Source organism: Trichogramma pretiosum, unplaced genomic scaffold (genome assembly GCF_000599845.2).
Source record: "Trichogramma pretiosum strain Unisexual culture from Peru unplaced genomic scaffold, Tpre_2.0 scaffold14, whole genome shotgun sequence".
Taxonomy (NCBI): domain Eukaryota; kingdom Metazoa; phylum Arthropoda; class Insecta; order Hymenoptera; family Trichogrammatidae; genus Trichogramma; species Trichogramma pretiosum.
The window spans coordinates 420,698-439,338 of NW_019641706.1; the positions used below are offsets into that span (position 1 = coordinate 420,698).

The 18,641-nt window shown below is 44.4% G+C and overlaps 4 protein-coding genes across 5 annotated transcripts; 2 read left to right on the forward strand and 2 right to left on the reverse strand.

Annotated features, from left to right (window-relative positions):
* Nucleotides 1–549: 549 nt before the first annotated feature.
* On the reverse strand, nt 550–4,775 carry LOC106656937 (probable cation-transporting ATPase W08D2.5). Of its 2 annotated transcripts, XM_014378139.2 has the most exons (11): nt 4,666–4,775; nt 4,552–4,599; nt 4,379–4,469; nt 4,048–4,304; nt 3,602–3,966; nt 3,178–3,531; nt 2,839–3,115; nt 2,233–2,760; nt 1,549–2,157; nt 827–1,480; nt 550–751 (listed from the first exon to the last, which is right to left on the reverse strand). In XM_014378139.2, the coding sequence occupies exons 2-11, from the start codon at nt 4,580–4,582 to the stop codon at nt 561–563; spliced, it is 3,357 nt and encodes a 1,118-aa protein (XP_014233625.1). In that variant the 5' UTR covers nt 4,583–4,599; nt 4,666–4,775; the 3' UTR covers nt 550–560. The 2 variants fall into 2 exon arrangements, with proteins under 2 accessions (XP_014233625.1, XP_014233624.1); XM_014378138.2 differs by having other exon boundaries at nt 4,552–4,775.
* A 3,729-nt stretch (nt 4,776–8,504) lies between these two features.
* LOC106656807 (homeobox protein ceh-12-like) lies at nt 8,505–11,091 on the forward strand. The gene is made up of 4 exons (XM_014377957.2): nt 8,505–8,781; nt 8,887–9,054; nt 10,364–10,467; nt 10,717–11,091. The coding sequence occupies exons 1-4, from the start codon at nt 8,505–8,507 to the stop codon at nt 11,089–11,091; spliced, it is 924 nt and encodes a 307-aa protein (XP_014233443.2).
* Nucleotides 11,092–14,059: 2,968 nt separating this feature from the next.
* On the forward strand, nt 14,060–16,083 carry LOC106656809. Its single transcript, XM_023463003.1, has 5 exons — nt 14,060–14,190; nt 14,288–14,494; nt 14,857–15,035; nt 15,191–15,522; nt 15,604–16,083. The coding sequence occupies exons 1-5, from the start codon at nt 14,075–14,077 to the stop codon at nt 16,081–16,083; spliced, it is 1,314 nt and encodes a 437-aa protein (XP_023318771.1). The 5' UTR covers nt 14,060–14,074.
* Nucleotides 16,084–16,440: 357 nt separating this feature from the next.
* On the reverse strand, nt 16,441–18,604 carry LOC106656810 (carbonic anhydrase 1-like). The gene is made up of 6 exons (XM_014377962.1): nt 18,586–18,604; nt 18,243–18,494; nt 18,005–18,146; nt 17,144–17,249; nt 16,835–17,059; nt 16,441–16,680 (listed from the first exon to the last, which is right to left on the reverse strand). Exons 1-6 carry the CDS (start codon nt 18,602–18,604, stop codon nt 16,441–16,443), a joined length of 984 nt encoding a protein of 327 aa, XP_014233448.1.
* Between the last annotated feature and the right edge of the window lie 37 nt (nt 18,605–18,641).

The window sequence follows — 18,641 nt, forward strand, 5'->3', positions numbered from 1 at the left end:
GTGGCAAAGATTTCGCATGTGACAAGTGCTAGAAAAAATTTGGACAAAAAACGCATTTGCTGCTCCACCAAAAGACAGTACACGAATGACAAAAGCGTGCGACAAATGCGAGAAGAAATGATGATTGACACTTGATATACGGATATAGATGTTTTCCTTAAATTTCAATAAAAATCATTCTTTTATGATTGTGTTTTACCTTAACCTCAGGCGTTAAACTATCATTACACATTCGTTCTCTGTCTTTATCACCCAAGAGTTTTTTTCACTGGTTCAACTGAATATTCGATAAACCTCACGTAATAATATCAAAATGAAAAATTTAGATAAATTTTCTGACAAACCGATTATTTCTGCTACGCGAGCCGCGATCGGTAACAACAATACGTTCTATCTGATAAAACCAACATTTTATAATTTAATTTAAAACAAAAAAATTTTTTCAATCACTTTAAAATTAATAAAAGCTCTCATAATTGTTTTCTTATTGCGTGAGCGGTCGGTAAATGAAAGTTTGCGTGGGGATCACTTATGTGAAAACACTTTTTCTAATCCACCATTTAATACAATGATAATTTTTGAGTCAAATAATCAGTGAACAGCGCAAGAAAGAAATTCATTGCGGCATTAGTCAATAAAGTAAATTTAAAATTGAGCTCTTCCGGTACAACCAACTCGAACCAACCAGCCAAAATTGCGCAGGGACCAATGGCTAAATAAACTGTGAAAGCAGCGAGAGTGATCGACGATACTGAAACACAAACAGATTGAAGATGAAGATGAGTTTATATTTTTTAATTATATTTTTCTCGTCCCTTCTACTCACTCATAAACTCGCGATTCGTCCAAACAGGTTTGCGATAAGGCCAGCCCGTCGAAAAAACAATGGCCAGTATGACGTACTGCAACGAGCTGACCACGAAAACGGTGTAATTCTCGTAGCAGCCCGCGCTCGCTGATTCCTCAACGAGAGCATCGTTTACATTGGCGTCGAACGGTACGAACCATTCTTCATTTCTCAGCTCCCAAAGACTGTAACATTGTAACAGGCCGACGAGCAGCATCTGCGACCCGAGACCGAGCATCGTCTCGGCGTTCAAGAGGCGATCGGTGGGTGGCCTCCGGTGCATCGGACTGTCTTCCTCGTCCAGGGCCTCGGTCTGGCCGAAGAAGAAGGCCAGACTGGATATGACGAAGAGATCGATGTAGAGGAACTGAACGTCCGTGAGATTCGACTCGACCGAGTAGAGCAGCAGCACTGACAGGAATTGGGTGAGCGAGTAGGCCGCCATGTACTTGAACAGGCCGAAGGACGTGACGAGGGCGGCGCGGCCCTGCCTGACGACGTCGAGGACGCACGCGATGCTGTCGCCTCGACTGGTGAAGGGCGCGGCGATCGACGACTCGCTGTCGGACAGCGAGATGCCGGCGTGGGCGACTCGCAGCGCGCCGCAATCGTTCGCGCCGTCGCCGGTCATGGCTGCAGAATGAAAACAATTAAAAGAACGAATGATGAATTTAATTTTACTTGTATTTTGCATAGCTCACCCACGCGATAGTCGAGATTTTGTAGTTCTTCCACGAGTTGCTGCTTATGATCGGGTGACATCCTCGCAAAAACAGCCCCACGTCGTATTACATTATGAAGCCCTTCTGAACCTTTTATTCGTTTCAATTGCACCCACGTGGATCCGGTGAGCGAAAATACGACATTATTTTTAGTGAGACATTCTTGATTCGCACTCCTAGAGTAATCAGTATCCAACGAGAATTCAGATTTAGTTGAAGATTTTTCATCCGAATGATTCGTAAAATATACATTATTTGAACATTCATCGATGTTGACTTTAACGACCCGCGAATCGGCACGGACGATGCCGCAATTTTTGGCGACCGTCAAAGCAGTTGATTCATTGTCACCGGTGACCATGACGACTTTGATCGCAGCCTCGTTCAGCTTATCTATCACGCTGGCAGTCTCGGCTTTCAAACGATTCTCAAAAACGACGAAGCCCAGAAAAATGAGCGCCGATTCGGCCTCGTCGCGTTCCATCGTTTCGATATTGCGAGTTGAACGCAGGGTCTTGAACGCCAGGGCGATCACTCTGTAGCCCGCCGAAGTGTACCGATGAAGGATACTATTGTAATCCTCGGGTACTACAGAAGCAACGAATAAATGTAGCGTTTTTACGAGCGTTAAGTTCGTTATAATTGATAAGAAAAAAAACTTACCAGTGTCAGCTTTCGACAGGCTCAGAATAATTTCCGGACTTCCTTTGCAATAAACGCAGTATTCGTTCGTATCCGAACGTTTTGATACGACGCTCATTCTCTGCAGCCCCGAGCAGAACGAAAACTGCTTGACGACTCCAACTCGCGCGAATCGATAGGGTGATTCCACTTCCATGCAAGATAATTCGGACTCGCTGCTTCGACTCAGCTTCCATCCGGTAAATTCGAACATCTTCAAATCGAGCGGATCCCCGAGCGACTGGCCGTCGATCGTCACGATGGAGTGACAGCTGGCCATACCGATCGTCAGATGCTCGTTCGAATCGAGCTCGCGCGATGATGCATCGATAACGATCGGTTGAAATTGGCGGGTGTCACCGTTGCAGGGAACGACTCCTCGCATGCTGAAGTCCGGCTCGGTGAGGGTGCCAGTTTTGTCGAAGCAGACGCAATCGATCGAGCCGGCTACGTTGATACTGCGCGGACTCGTGCAGAAGATCCGTTTCGCCTCCAGACGTCCTTGCGCGACTGTAAGAAAAAAAAAATACATTTACAGCGAGTTGATACAACTCACAATTTTTTTAATATATTATTTTACGAGCTTACCAATTCTCCCGATACTCATGGCTGCGGGCAAAGCTGGCGGCACCACGATCGTTACGAGATCGAGTGCATTGAGTATCACATGATACAAAGGTATTTCTCTTGCTAATTTTGTCATAAATGTGTACGCGACTCCGAAGCAAGCTACGATCGCCAGTAAGCCAACGAACTTGTACGAGTCTTGCTCGAATTGGTAATCCAGCGGCGGTGGATACAAAATCGAGCGTATCAATTTGCCCTTCGTCGTGCTAAAACCAGTGCGAAGAACGATGGCTATCACCTAACGAGAAAAAAAAAGCAATCAAAAATCAATTAGCTTGTGTAAAGTCACTCATTTTGTACCCGCTCGCAACCGATGTTTTTCACTTGCAAGATTTTCGTGCCGCTGTAAAGAGTGTGCCGAGCGTGCTTTTTGTCATCGTAGAGGTCGTGATTCGCTGCGCTGCGTGAAGTGCTGGTTTTTACAAAGGGCAGTGACTCGCCCGTAAGCATGGACTCGTCGACGATGCACTGGCCCTGGATCAAGAAAGCGTCGCAGGGCATCGAACTGCCAATTTGAGAGGATGAAAGAACTATCACGTCGCCGGGTATCAATTCTTTGATCGGTACTGTTCGAGTGTTATTCGAAAAAGTGTTGTAAAAAAGTGTTATCTCGTCGTTGGAAGACGACACCGTCTCACGGAGCTTTCGCTGATTCTGAAATTAATCAAAGATCATGGACTACGAGGCACTGTCTCATCGTGTCTGAAAGTTTTTTCTTGCATACATTTTGCGTTTGCACCACTTCCGCGACGATGCTGCAACACGAGGTAGCTAAGATAACGAAGGCGTAACAGTAGTAACCGTCCAAGATCCACAAGCAGAAACTGAACGCCTGAAAAATGTAAAACGGATCGAGAATTTCGCTTATCAATAGAGTCGTAAAACCGTCGCTCGGTAAGCTCAGCTCGTTGGGTCCGTAAACGTCGCGTCGCGTCGACCGTTCCGTTTCCCGAATGCAGCCGGATTTACCCAGTAGTCCCAGATCGTGGATGGTACTGTCGCGGTCGAGGCCGCTCAACTTTTCGAATTTACCTTCAAATTCCTGGTAGACGTAGGTGAGTTTTTTGAACTCGAACGAGAGGGAGTATGCTAACGGTGAGATTTTAAGAAATAAATGAAGAGTTTGTAAAATAATTAGGCATTATTGTAAGAAATTCATTTAAATCTTACGGGTGAATGATCGATAGTGATTCGCATTTTCCGACATGCTGTTTTTTTTCTTTTCGATTTTCCTGACATGATAAGTCGTGTGTCTCGACTGAAAGCGGTTCACAAGTAAAACCGAGTCGGCATCGTAAAAGCAACACTTATCATGCGTGAATAATAATTGAAAATGAGGTAGCCAGTAAAAAATAAGTTTCAATAATCCTCCGCTCAACCACATCAAATAGTACGCGACGATTTTTCGTACTGCATTTTCCTTGTACCTGTAAATATTAAAATAAAAAGTGAGACTGGGTAAGCTTTGGTCGAGGATTGGTTATACGAATTTAATACTCACCCATAGACTTCAGTTATTCCGTCGTCTTCCGTATCAATTTCATTGATTTCATTGACTTCGTGCTTACAAGAGTCACGAGGGTTTTGATTATCTAAAATACAAAAAAAAATTTTATTTGAATTGTGATAAGTGGTTGTGCGGGTATTAAAATAATAAGATTATTGAACACTTACTACTGCTAAAATATCCCATCAGATAATTCATGGCTAATTTAACGATATCTACAAAACTCATATTATAAGAAATATTTTTTACAAATAATCGATTATTAGATACACCACACTCACTTAATTTCAAATTTTATATGCTTAAAATAACTATCATGCACAATTTTTAACGCCACTACATTATCGAGAATTTTCATTACTTTTTTTTAGCACTATCTAAACGGTCGGCGGTCAAGTTCAAGTCTGACTGTTGATACACTAAGTAATAGCTAATTTGCAGACGACGCAAGAATCTTCACGTTATGTACCGGCGCAGAGCCAACTTGGCGCACGTGTTACAGACACACACACACGCAGTTAACATACTTGAGAATGACGTTGAATTAATAAATGTATTATAGTATATCGTTTCAAACGTTGTAGAATCCGGCATATAGCTTAGAGCTTTTTGGCACCTAATAAAGTCGCGTTGATTATGTAGCGGAACATTGAGAATAAAATAATTTTATTTCGGCAAAACCAACAACGAATGGGACGTCCAATGTTAATCAGTTAAATTGTTCAATTTCTAATTCGCTGTAAAAGTACTTGAACGCACATTATGCAAAAACCAACTCACTAGGTGGTCACTATGGTAAAATATCTCAGCTCGATCAAAGAGATCTTTTTTTGATTTTAGTGAAATATGAACGAGCAGCTTTGTCCGACTCTTGGACTTAAATCAGAGAGCATAGCCGGGAGAAAATAACGGACCACGTAGAGTAAAAATAAATCCAGCGAGCCGGTATTTATATACTCGTGCTTCTGATACCCTGCCGCTTGCAGGAACTGTCATCCGCAAAGCGACATCTAGGGGCAGATCGTCACAGAGTGCTTATTATGCAGTATACTTTGCGAGCATGCTAGTGGCACAGCGCCTATGAACAGCGGCCGATATTGCCAAGTTAAGTGGAAAATTAAAGAAAAACTTTTGCCTCTTGTTAAGCTCTCAAATGAAGTTTTTTAGTCTGCCGATGACTAAAATTTGAAGGACTCTAGTGTATCATAAACATATTTTAATTCTGACCTAATCGGAGGAGAGGAACAAGTTTATTTTTGGATTTTTATGCTATTTTCTGCTATTTTATCATATATAAGGGTTTCGGATGTTGTAAATATGATTTTTGAGTACAAATTTGAATTTCACATCAAATTTTACATTAAAAATCATGATTTAACAGTTTTTTAATATTCACCCCAGAAAAACATAATAAAAACAGAAAAAGAAAATTCAACTTTAAGGTCCTGTAGATTTCAGGATTTTCACTTTTCGTTGTACTCTTTAAAAGTACATGATTCAAAAAAAAAAAAAAATTTTGTGACCACCACGCTGACTAATTGAAAATCTTATCCTATTCATATTTAAAAATAAATGCAAATATGTTTGAGTTAATAAATCTCGCCTCTTCAAACAATCTATGTTCCACCCTGGACACACTGAGCGAGTGAAAATTTACTTGTCAACATGGAAATGTTCTATGGTCATCACTTCAATTCACCGCTTTCTAATCGTTTTTGGGCAAGCTGCTTTATTGCTTTCCAAGATTTTACAAGCAATTTTATGCCAAAAGCTGTTTCTTCAATTCGATGCCTCCTAGCGGCAAGATGCCAGTTCACAGAGCAGAGCAGCATCATGCCAGTTCAGAATTTATTCGGCAAGATGCTACTTTGGCGTGCCGTTCGGCAAGATGCTGCTTCAGCGCTGCGTTCAGCAAGATGCTAGTTCGTGGCCGCGTTCTGCAAGATGCTACTTCGAGGCCCATATAATAAAAATAATAAAAATCAAAACTAGACTGTAGATTATACTTTGCGAAGACAATTAAAAACTGTGCACGATTTAATTTTCAAAGAGTTAAATTCGCACCTTCATAGAGTTATGGAATTTTGCAAAGTGTAATCTATAGCCAAGCTTTGATTTTTATTATTTTTATTATATGGGCCTCGAAGTAGCATCTTGCTGAACGCAGCGCTGAAGCAGCATCTTGCTGAACGGCGCGCCGAAGTAGCATCTTGCCGAATAGATTCTGAACTGGCACGATGCTGCTCTGCTCTGTGAACTGGCATCTTGCTGCTAGGAGGCATCGAATTTAATATTTTATTTACTATTAATTTAATCAAACGATTGATTGAAGCAATGAAACTTTGGTAAAAACAATTAAATATTTTGTTGGATGAAATAAAAAATGATTAATTCAATGAAATTATTTCAGAGATTGTATTTAATTAAATATTTCATTGAATCAATGAATTTTTTTTCTCAGTGTATTTATTGTGCATTTTCAATAACCGTAAGCCATACCGTTATTAATTTTTCTGAGAAGTCAGATCAAATTGACCAATGTGTATATCAAGTACCGTGATCGACCGTTAGATGGTTTAATCTTCTATTCCAAGAAAACCCCATTGCAAAGTAATAAAAATAGAGATATATTATAGATAAAAATAGAGATATATAATAGAGAAGCGGCAATCAACATCATCCCTCAAAAACTTTATTGAAATTTTAGTAAATTTATTGAAAAAAATGTACTAATTTCTATGCAATAAAGTACTAAATAATACATGCTACATCTCCGCGTTAGAAATCATTTCCTCGCTAAGCGAATCCCTATATTTCTCCGTTTTACTTCGACAAATTCAATTATCAGTCTGACACTTTATGATTAAATATGCCGCGAGTTTGGGAAAAAAAGTACTTAGCCGACCACTTACAAACGTTATACACTTCCCAGCTTTTTTATCATCTCGATATAATAATGTGCTTCTAATGTGTTTTCGCGCCCTCGCTTTCGCCGTCTGCCATTCACGGCTGCCGCGCCGACCCCTTCGTGAAATGCACCGCATTACACGTGTATATTTAGAAAGGAATTGATTAATAGTCGTATTATCGCGTAAACTCAAAGTCTTCGTCATTCGATATGCTTTTTTCGGCGCTGTTTGATCAGTATTTTTCGTACAAACTAAATATTTGCGCGCTTAGTCTTAAAAACGTGCGAAACGTTACCGGACAGGCTCGAATCAAATTTCGAATCGGCTTTTAGTTTAAAATATTTGATAACGCGGTTCGCGCATATTTTTCTCATTGTCAAAGGTCAATTCCTCGACGGAATTAACAGCTCGAAAATGAAAAAGCAAATAGGAACGAGAGCAACTATACACGCGGTTATACTGTTATTTATTAGCCGATGGGAGGAGCCGAAGGTGGTAACCTGCGCGCGAGCTACCAATGGAGCGACGTCATCAATCATTCGTACATCATAATCGGAGCTATCGATCGACGATTGCGTAAGATGTTGCCTAGATGCTGTCGCGTAAAAATTGTTGTAAACGTTTTTTCAAAATGTTACACGAGAGCAGGGAAATAATTCGAGCGAATCGAGCCAATTCTGGAATTCTAGAGCTAATTTTTGCCACTGACGGTTGAGTACAAAAAATTTTAATTCAAATAGCGAGTAATGCAATTCAACGAATTAATCAAATCAAGACGAATGAGGTATTGAGCATGTCGTTGCAGCCGATTTTTGACGCGCAGCGCAGCAATCGAGGCGTGGACAATCCGCACGAGATGCGCTCAGCAAGCCGCGCCTTCTTTCCAGAAGTGGCTTCTCTTGTCGATCGCTCGCTCGAGCGAGTGGGAAAAAAGCATGATGCGGTGGTGGTGGTGGTGGTGATGATGTCCGCAGCATCTTACCCAGCCGCAGCGACTTGCTGTAATACGCGCACCGCACGCTGAAACTCGAGCGAATGTTGCCAGTGTGTAGTCGAGCTTTAATTGCCGATTTAGTCGATGTGTTTATAGCGTCGTAAGCTGCTTCGTTTCGTCTTCGCACAAAAGTACAACGATGATTCTCAGATCTTAGAAATTCGCGAGTTAATTTGTTCTTTTCCGACTCAAGTTTTAAACCAAAGCAAAACAAAGAATGACGGAATTACGATCGGAAATGCAGCAATGGTGCGGCTCTAGTCCAGAGAATTCGATGTCGCACTGCGGTGACATCGACGTGCTCGACGATTCTTACTCCGAGTCGGAATCCAACAACGATAACAACGTCCACGTCACGACGACGACGAGGACCAAAGACAGTGAAATTTTGAAGAACACATCGACGACCTTCACCATCGAGAGTATATTGAATCGCGACTGTGAGAAAAAACGTGAAAATTCAGTTGGCTCGTGCAGCGATGGTCATTTCAGCGGTAAGTGAGCGTGCGCAATTAAAGGAAAAAATACCCTTATCGATATCATTTATCATACGATGATTATCCGAGCATTAATTGCAATTTTTTAATCTATTCGCACAGCTTCACCGAACGCCGTATCGTATTCCGCGCTCAACGTCAATTCGTCCCAGAACAGCAGCTCGGTCGATTCCACCACGGTTTACACTACAGCCTCGTTGGCCTCGGCCAGCGTGCTCTACAACAGCTGGCTCGTCCAGACCAAACCTGGACAATTTTTTGGATTGCAAGGTAAATCGAACTTTCTAAAATCTTATACATAATTCAATGCAAAAATCGATGGCAAATCGCGTATAAAGAGACTCTCGATCCCACGTAGGTAATTCGCACGTGCGATAATCCATTAAATCACGCGATAATCATTCAACGTCGTTTTGCAACAATAGACGAAATAAAATGTGTTTTATTCGATCGTTTGTACTCCTACGTCGAGGTGAGAGAATTCCATTAACGTCGTCACTTCGTGCCGTGTCCAGCTATTAATAATCTTATATACCGAGCTTCTGCACGCGAGACAAGCAAACGTGCAGGCCGTGTCTCCCATTAGTTCTCGGTCAATTTTTTATGTTTTTTTTTTTTTTTATGAAAGTCTGAGACTTCATAGAAAGTAACGATTAGGAAAATAATGTTTAAATATAGGAAAATTCAACGTTGATATTACTATTTTGCATCTCACAGCTCGCTCGAGCTGGTCGGACTTAGTCGGCGGCTTTTTATTTGTTTTCAAAGAATCAAATAATATTTTCGGCACACGCACCGCGCTGCGCGTCCCTTTCTTTTTTCAATGAAATTTCGCGCGCTCGTTATGTGCTCTCTCGATCGACAAAGGCGTGTTGTGGGATAATTGTTCGCGTGTGCGCTAAATACAATATACATCCGTAACGAGCGTTCGCGGACGCGCTAATAACTCGTGTCAATCGGCAAGCATTAAACATTTTCGCTCGCGGGCACTAGACGCTGCTGCTGCCGATCGTGCCTGGACGATTCGTCGCGTTAAACTCGAGACTGCGAAATGAAGCCGTAAAGATAAAACTGTCGCGTTTAAAAAAAAAGCACACATCGAGTGTTATATAGCTAGAAGCTGAGCTCTGAAGCGAGGAAGTGTCACATACACGAGCAGAATTCGTTTACCGATATTTAGCACCTATGTAGTATATCTCATTCTCGTCTCGCGCGCGCGAAGAGCCAGTTTAGCTAATTTCTCAAGTGGTTTCCGAACAAACACACGAAAGGCCGGCCGTTCACGTGTGCGCGTCCGCGCGCTGCTCTGCGGTGCACTAACTAGTTCCCGAACAAAGCCTGCTGCTGAGAGCTGGCCGATGCGAAGTGTTTACCAAGCGATTACGAGAACATAAAGATAAACTTTTTCTCTCTCTCTCTCTCTGTCTCGTTGCTAGCTTATACACACGTCCACTCCGAATTAGCAACTCGGTAAATTGCGCCGTTCGCGACGCATGGACATTTTCACGAAATGTAATTTCCAGAGAAGAAGGTACGAATCTCGTTTTCAAATTTTTTTTTTGTTGTTGACTTTTTTTAGCACCTAAGCCGAGCGGAAGGCGTACGCGGAAACCGGGCATCGATAGAAAGCCGAGGCAGGCCTACAGCGTCAAGCAATTGGACAGGCTCGAAGACGAATTCAAGGTGAGAATTTTGAGCTGTAAATGTCCTTAACTTCCGCAAAGCTAATTTAATTTTCGAACTAAATACTGGAAAAAAATTGCAATTCTCGTTGCGGAAATTCATCTTTGTAAAGCACACAAGTATACAAATAGTATGCTGATTTTTATCGTTTTAATGACACCATAAAATCTTTTTTTCCTTAATATTCTTAACAGTTACGAATTATTATACCCAAATAATTTTTTAATTTTATCGTCAACCAATCCTTAGATCGACAAATACTTGAGCGTGAGCAAACGCCTCGAGCTTTCCAAGTGTCTCGGTCTAACAGAGGTGCAGATCAAGACCTGGTTCCAGAATCGACGCACCAAGTGGAAGAAGCAGCTGACGACGCGACTGAAATTGGCCCACCGTCAGGGTTGGCTCGCGCCCCATCAAGCACCGACCAATGCAGCCGCAGCCGTCGCCGCCGCCGCCGCTGCAGCCCATCATGCCGCTTATTTTCCCGTCACCGCCGCCTCGGCTCATCAATACTCGACTCTGCTGCCGTATTACGTTGCCAGCGCGGCGGCGGCGGCGGCGACGTCGTCATCGTCGCCGTTCGTTTTCGCGCCGCAACCAGACGACGCGAAGGAGTTAAATTAAAAAACAAAACAACAACCTCGCGGATCGATCGAGGCGCCCAATGTAGATACGTAAATAGAGCTAATTAATCATCGCGATTATTACCTTTAACTGACGGGTATGCCATATACATAATTATTACATGTTTCAAGAGTATATAACTAACGTCTAAGCTGTGTATGTGGCATAATCGTAGAAAATATTCTCTCGTGTAATATTTATCCTTTTAATTATAAGCACTCGTTATATTCCTCGAGTAATTAAGCGCGAATAATTAGTGAGTAATTTTAATGTAAGTAACACGTTGTCTGTACATATTATAGTCATAGCCGAATACATAACGCTGAATAAACATGATAAAATCATCCGTTTGTTTTTTTTTTCTTTGCGCTGCGAACGATTTCAATCCATTAGGATGGACTCGAAGAAATGCGGTATTATTGAGTCCAGACAATCACTTATCAATCATCAATTATTCAACGGCGAAAAAATTGAATGTAAATTTGATACAAACTGCAGTACAGCGTTTTCAAGTAAAAATGCTGCTATGTCTGATCGATCACTATGTGCATTAAGGAATGAGCGTTGAAAAATTAAAATTAGACCGTGTAGGGTTTTTCTCTCCCCGAGCGTCAGTGAAAAAATGCTATCTAGATCGAAACGTCGGCTATTATTTTATGTACTACTTCAATTTGAATTTAGTGCATTCGCAACAAAGGTGGACCTTTTTATACGAACGAAAAATACAATAAATGTGCCAAGTGAACTTATGAATACCTTGAGAGCGAATCGGGTCGCCGTGTTCATGCAGAATTTCGAAAATATCACGACCAGCGATGCAGACCTAAAAAATATCGACGAGCTCGTAAAGTCAATCTCAACGAAAAAATCGATTCTGATCGTCGAGGCTTCAACCTTGAGAAATCCTAAAAAATATTTTGGTTCAGGGGGTGATATCGATTTGCAGAACGCGAGGTCCACGACGCTATTGGCATCGATATTCACGTCAAATCATTTTGCGCCGTTATTCAAACGAACGATCGATTTCGTCTGCGACTGGTCGGATAATCAAGTGAGGCCGTACTTTTTGTCATTTATGGTATCGGAGAGCTCGGTCCATTTGACCGATGATCTGTTTAAGTACGCTTGGGACAAAAAGTTTTTAGACGCGACGAACGTTGGGTACTCGACGATAAATAATACAAAGTGTCAAAACGATGTTTACGTGCAAACCTACAATCCGTTCACTAAGAAAAATTTATTGGATTGCTACTCAGCATCATCGACAAAGTTATTCCCTGACAAGTTGAGAAATTTAAACGGAGCCAAGCTAAAAGTGTCTGTAGTACGTCGACCACCGTCGGTAGATTTCGATCGAGATGCGTGCCAGAGACCCATCAACGTCGTGGGCACCGACATAGCGACCATAAGAATAATCGCCGAGTACATGAACATCTCGGTGGAGCTAGTAGCGCCACCGATCAGCGGCTACGCTCAGAAGATCAACGACAGCGTAACTCTGAGTCTCCTCCACCTCATCGCCGACGGCAGCATCGATTTCAGCGCCAATCAGGTGTTTTACATCCTCATGGCTCGATCTTACAACGGCCACCACGGATTGATCTCGAAGCTGATCTACTTCGACGATTTCATCGCTGTGGTGCCGATCTTTCCCGATCCGATTTGGCATCTGAGACTCGGGCCGTTTTTCATCGTCGTCAGCATCATGATCCACGTGACCGTCATCTACTTGTGCGTCAAGCTGTGTCGATTCGACGTGCAGCGTTTCTGGTCGCCCCATCGTATCCTGCAGATGCTGCTGGCCAGTTCGACGCCGAGCCTTCCATCGCGACTCGTCGAGAGATTCGTGTTCTTTCTGATCTTCGTGCTGGCTCACGTCTACTCGGCGATGTTGTACTCGCAGCTGACGAGGATACGCCTGAACGCGATGAGCCAGGGACCCTTCGAGGAGGTGGCCGATCTTCGACGTTACCCCAATATCACCCTGCTGACCAATCCCAACTACATCAACATCACCTTGGACGCCACCGACCCGTTGAGACAAAAACTCCGCATGATCGAGAACATCATGGACTGCCCGGACGAGATACTGGCCCGGAGCAACGTGGCTTGCCTCATGGACAAGTCCGTGGCCACCAACAAGCTCGACTGGAGCTCGAAACGCGGCTCGGCCAATCGCATGAAGATCATGCGCCACGTGTTCTGGAGCGCGCCCAAGGGCTTCGTCTTCAGCTCGAACTCGCCCTACTTGCCGAGCTTCGACAAGATCTTGCTGCGGGTGATCGAGCACGGGCTATGGTTCAAGTTCCGGATTGACAACGGAGTCACCTGGCGGCGCTCCAAGTTCAGCGGCGCCGACGACGAGCTCGGATTATTCGATCACAATCTGAGTGCCAAGATGCTGTGGATACTGGCCACCGGCTACATCATGGCGACGATCGCTTTTCTCAGCGAGGTGATCGTGAGACTCGCCATGCAAAAAAGTAGATCGTCGACTCGACCACGGCGTCGTGCTACGTCGCTAAAATCGAGATAAAAATCGTATGCAGCATGGGTACAACAGTCGAGGCGACAAGTAAGAAAAAACAACAACAACAACGACGACGACGAGGACGACGACGTTTCGAGCCGCTGCACTACGACGCGCTCCGCGCGATCTTACGGTTCTCGTAATTATTTCGACTGCAGTGCATGCAGCAGCAACTTCCGGACGGTTGTTTGTGTACGTGTGCGTGTGTGTGTCTCTCTCTCTCTCTCTCTGTCCTTTTATATTACATTGTCTCTTGAGCATGCAGCCGTCCAACAAGTGCTCCTCGCGCCCAAAGCCATGTTTTTTATTATTTCTTGTTCGTCGATAATAATATGGCTGACTTGCGTGCTCGGCGAGGGTGCGCGCGGCCAAGAGTGCTACGACGACGGCAACGAGTTCTGCATCGATCAGAACGACATACTGTCGGTCGATCTGCTGCCGGGCTCGTTCATCATGATGGATCAGTTTTACAGCCAGAACAAGTCGAGATCGTCGAGCGAGGGAAGCGACAACAAGGAGGACATCGACGGTTCCTTCGTCACCGCCTTCGACGGCATGAACTATCACAGGTAAGCACTTGACGTGGATTATGTTTTTTTTAGTTTTTTTACATTTAATTTTCAACTATCTCTGGCTGTCTTTTTGTCTCGACGACGACGATCGCAGAAAGAGAATGAACGAGTACCTGTGTCACGGCTTCGTGGCCGAGGAAATTTTCAAGGAGGTCGGCCCGGCTCGAATAAAGCGTCGAAACAACGATCAGAGGCGCAACTCGCTGACGGACTTTCTCGGCAGCAACGATCAGAACGTCACGGTGCACGACAAGCTGCTGTCGGACGAGGGTAGCAAAAAATACAAGGACTGGCTTCACAAGTTGGTGACACATTATTTTGCAATAAGCGATAGATCCTACCATTTTGGCATTGATATTTTTGAGTGTAAACATTTTTCGGTCTGAAGAGTTAACGCGTAAAAGTTGAAAGAAATTTAAGGATTATTATCTAAAAATTCATTTTATATCGAAACAATATTTATTGTAATACAAACTGTCATATTTGATTCTGAGATTTTCGATTTCACCAACAGATGGCGTATTGTGAACTCGCGATTGTCAAAACAAAGTTCCATTTCATATAAATACATCATGATACTGATATTAATTTTTTAGATTTCACTTTTTTTTAAAATTTGGTTGAAAATGCTTATTTATCTTTTCATTTTAATGTAAAACGCAGAACGACGACGTTGGACGACATCTATCGTCATTACGCGCCGAACAAGGTATTCAAGAAGAAGCAAGAAATTCACGAGAATCTCGAGGACGAGGGCGAGATCGAGGAGTTCGAGGGCGAGCTCACCGGTTACACCGTACCGTCGCGCCATTCCGTCGGCAAAATTAGCAAGCCCGGCAAAGGTGACATCACTGCGCCATATCTCAATTTACACATCTATATACCGATCTATGCAGTACATTATTTCAGCTTGGTCTAACTCTGCTCTTCCGAATCCTCTTTTTCTCTGTTCTATGCCTCAAACGCTTTTTTTTCTGACAAAAAGAATTATTGATAGCCGATCTGTTCTCCGCCGGCACGGGCTACGGCGGCGGTGGCGGTGGAGGCGGCTATCCGAGCTACGGACCTCCCCAGGTAAGTTACGGGCCGCCGATGCATCATCCGCCGCCGCCGGCCATGCATGCCTATCCGCCGACCATACACGAGCAGCACATCCATCTGCCCGGCAACAATTATCACGAGATCGAGGAGGAGGAGTACTACCCGGTGCATCACGAGAAGAGCAAAGGCCACGACTTGACGATCAAGGACTTCTTCGAGATCGCCCTGACGGCTCTGGCTTTTCTGGCGTTCGGTCTGTTCATCATTCAGCTGCTGATGTACATACACGTGAGTAATCGGGCTGCGCGACCTTCGTTTCTCGATGGATCGACGAATGAAAATCAACGCGATGTTCCGTTGATTTTCCAGAATCCATTCAACACGACGACGACGGCCGCACCGACGGTGATAGCGGCCGATCTGGATCAGCGCTTCAAGCGTCAAGTGCTGCAAGCTCGGCCCGACGACCCGCTCGCCTTCGCCGGTGGTAACGAGGAGCTCGAGGAGCTCGCCCGACGCGTCATGCGATCGATCGAGGCCGCCCTCGTGGCCGACGCGGACCGCGGCAACTGTCTGCGACGCGCCCTCTGCGAGGACAATCGATACTCGCTCGATCGCGCGGACGGCCAGCGCATCTGGATACCCGTCTGGAGCCTGGGCATGAGCTGGGCGAGCGGTCGAGTCGTGGCCGCGCCCGGGCGCAAGTGGCCGACGATGCTGGACACCCTCAAAGCCAGCCTGCTGGGCCTCGGTGGCGCCGACTGCGCGAGCCTCTATCCCGACTGTCAGCTACGGAGGGAGCGTCGCGATCGCAAGCGCCGCAGGAGACGAAGAAGGAAACGTCGATGACCGACCGAGTATAGATGGAAGAGAGAGAGAGAGACAGAGAAGATGAGGCAGCAGCAGCGGCAGCGCGCGATATCGATCCGTTCGCGCGTGCGGATGTGGAAAGTAGGTCGAGGGGAGATTCGCGTGACGCTGTTGCTGCACACGTACCACCACGTTAGCCCATATATATATATATATATATATATATTTATACTCGTTTTATACCTGTTGCCGTGGAATCAGATTGTAATAAATATACTGCGAGAACGGGATGAGTGTTTAACGGAAAAAAATTTATTCGTTCCCCCCATCATCCGACGTGGCATTGCTTGAAATTGAAAAATCCTTGGGAAATTCCTTCTTCTTTCCATTCTCCTCTCATTGCGCTTTGGCATTGACGAACTCGTCGTAATTTCTCACCATCTCCTCGATCTGGTTGACCGTGTAAGCCGGCGGATCCCTGGATATGAGCTGCATCAGCGTGTAAGCGCAAACTCCCGACGGATTCACGTGAAAGACCCGACGCCGCTCGTTCGAGGGCAGAGCTTTGGCCAAGGGCCGACAGTTGTGCATAATGGGCTCGCCTTGACGATCGAGCAGTCCTTGAAATTTCAGCACCTGTGAATTATTTCGCGTGAGACTTCGGCACATCGTTTGGTATAGACACTAGCACACGGACGCCCGGACGGGTGGGAGGTCAACGAGCCTCTCGCAACTGGTCGTTACTGCGCGCGCTAACGACTTCCTCTTTCTCTCTGCGTACGTACTATACCTGTTCGTGGCTGATACCGAGGGGCTCGCGGCACAAGAGCCAGAGCACGCGTTGGCTCGTTTTGCCCGTCAAATTGCTCCAATAGACGAAGTAGTCCTCGGAGAAGGGCCGCAGCAGCTCGACGAACGGATAGCGCGGATTCAGATGCTTCGAGTCACCGGCTTTCTCGATCAGGCTCAGCGACGACGTTATGTTTTTGAACATCTCGTTGTCTTCCGGTTGCAGCTGTCGTGAATTATTAAATAAAAAAAAAGGATAAAGCTCTCATGCGAAAAGTTTGAACCTAGTAAAGGATTTTGCACTACTGACCTTAAAAAAATAAACCAAAATTATGACACCGTCGTTAAAACGCGACGCTTCCTCTTGATTCATGTAATCGGCTTTGAAATGGACGGCGTGCATCTCCATCGCCATGCTGTGAAATCACATTTCGCAGGAAATATTTTCTTATTCGAGTCGCGCAAGACTAGGCTCTCTTTATATAGATATATATACGCTCCAGCTGCGGTATTATATTCATAAGGAATTAAAAATTTTCTTTCTTATTTTTTCCCCTCCTATTTTATTATAAAAAACCGAGTGTATGCAACCTGTATGTATGTGTGTATGTGTGTGTGTGTGTCGGCTTGCGGTGTAAAGAAAACGAGTAGCTCCTCTTTTATTTTTAGACTTCGACAAAGGAAGATTATTAAAGAAGAGCGCGCGTATACTCGCGTGCGCGCGCGCGCGTAACAAGAACAGGAGTTTATTTTTTGGTTGAAAATATAATCTCGGTACGCGGTTAAAAAAAGAAAAAGAGCGAGAGAGAGAGCGTGAGCGAGCTAACGGAGGAAAATTGAAACTCTTCTTTTTTTTTTGCAAGCTCAACGACGTTGTGTCGTCATAAAGTTGCGCATCTTCAAAGCGCCTTTTTATCGAAAGCGCGCAAGAGAGAAGCGTCGTGATTATATTCTTTTTATTATTCGCGCGAAGATGCTCGCGCACCGCACACGCTTGTGTGTGTGTGTGGATATTAAACTTTTGGTTTCACTTTGTTTGTGGAAAAGAAAAAGGGAGATTCGTTTTCCCCCCTTAGCGAGATGTCATTAACGCGTGAGCTAAAGCGACAAAGAAACGCGCGTCGCGCTTTTTCGAAGAAAAAAAATATTTTCTGCGGTGGTGGCATTGTACCAACTTCCATCAACGTGATGCTCGCTTCCGACCATTTCGGTCTCGCCCCAGTGAAAGTGCAGCTGCGAAAATACGTATTTCCCAAACAACGGACCGTCGCTTATGTAGGGTCGCTCATCTTGCCACTTTGCGCTGTAGATCACTGCGCGTTGCGATGAGAGAGAAAGAAAGAAAAAATCTTGAAAAAATCTGCGGCTACTCAAACTTTCACGCGAAACTCTCTAATTAAGTTTTATACCCGTGTAGCCGGTATTAGTGAGCTTGATTTTCTTGGGCAATTGCTCGTGGTTGTACCACATAATAGGCGTCAAGCTGATTCTAATCATCTTGCTGATGTCCAAGTTGATCGGAGACTCCAAATGACCCTCTTGTTCGCTCGCCAATTGCACGGCTTTCATGCTCAGCTCGCAATCATTCTCGAGGTCCTCCTCTTCCTCCTCCTCTTCGAATTCGACGTCGCCCTCCTCGCCGCTGTTTGCGCTCTTATCGTCTTTTAGGTTGTTGCGCGAATCAAGAGATAATTTAGCAAGTCGTATCGTGATAATTGTATCAAGTTGAATTTAAAGTATTTCAATACTAACCTTCAAATTCCTCGCTCATGATGCCTTACAAAAATCCTCTTATTTACAATGTCGTT

What these genes read in the sequence shown, in the direction of transcription:
- LOC106656937 (XM_014378138.2), bottom strand. Translation starts at nt 4,612, where the DNA reads ATGAGTTTTGTAGATATCGTTAAATTAGCCATGAATTATCTGATGGGA. An exon ending in AAAACATCGGTTGCGAGCGG is followed by an intron (nt 3,116 to 3,177) that starts GTACAAAATGAG and finishes TTTTCTCGTTAG; the next exon opens with GTGATAGCCATCGTTCTTCG. An exon ending in GACGAATCGCGAGTTTATGA is followed by an intron (nt 752 to 826) that starts GTGAGTAGAAGG and finishes TTTGTGTTTCAG; the next exon opens with TATCGTCGATCACTCTCGCT.
- LOC106656810 (XM_014377962.1), bottom strand. An exon ending in TTTTGGTTTATTTTTTTAAG is followed by an intron (nt 17,060 to 17,143) that starts GTCAGTAGTGCA and finishes AATTCACGACAG; the next exon opens with CTGCAACCGGAAGACAACGA. An exon ending in TCGGTATCAGCCACGAACAG is followed by an intron (nt 16,681 to 16,834) that starts GTATAGTACGTA and finishes AATAATTCACAG; the next exon opens with GTGCTGAAATTTCAAGGACT.
- LOC106656809 (XM_023463003.1), top strand. Translation starts at nt 14,075, where the DNA reads ATGATGGATCAGTTTTACAGCCAGAACAAGTCGAGATCGTCGAGCGAG. An exon ending in AATTAGCAAGCCCGGCAAAG is followed by an intron (nt 15,036 to 15,190) that starts GTGACATCACTG and finishes AATTATTGATAG; the next exon opens with CCGATCTGTTCTCCGCCGGC. An exon ending in AGCTGCTGATGTACATACAC is followed by an intron (nt 15,523 to 15,603) that starts GTGAGTAATCGG and finishes TTGATTTTCCAG; the next exon opens with AATCCATTCAACACGACGAC.
- LOC106656807 (XM_014377957.2), top strand. Translation starts at nt 8,505, where the DNA reads ATGACGGAATTACGATCGGAAATGCAGCAATGGTGCGGCTCTAGTCCA. An exon ending in CAGCGATGGTCATTTCAGCG is followed by an intron (nt 8,782 to 8,886) that starts GTAAGTGAGCGT and finishes CTATTCGCACAG; the next exon opens with CTTCACCGAACGCCGTATCG. An exon ending in ACAATTTTTTGGATTGCAAG is followed by an intron (nt 9,055 to 10,363) that starts GTAAATCGAACT and finishes GACTTTTTTTAG; the next exon opens with CACCTAAGCCGAGCGGAAGG.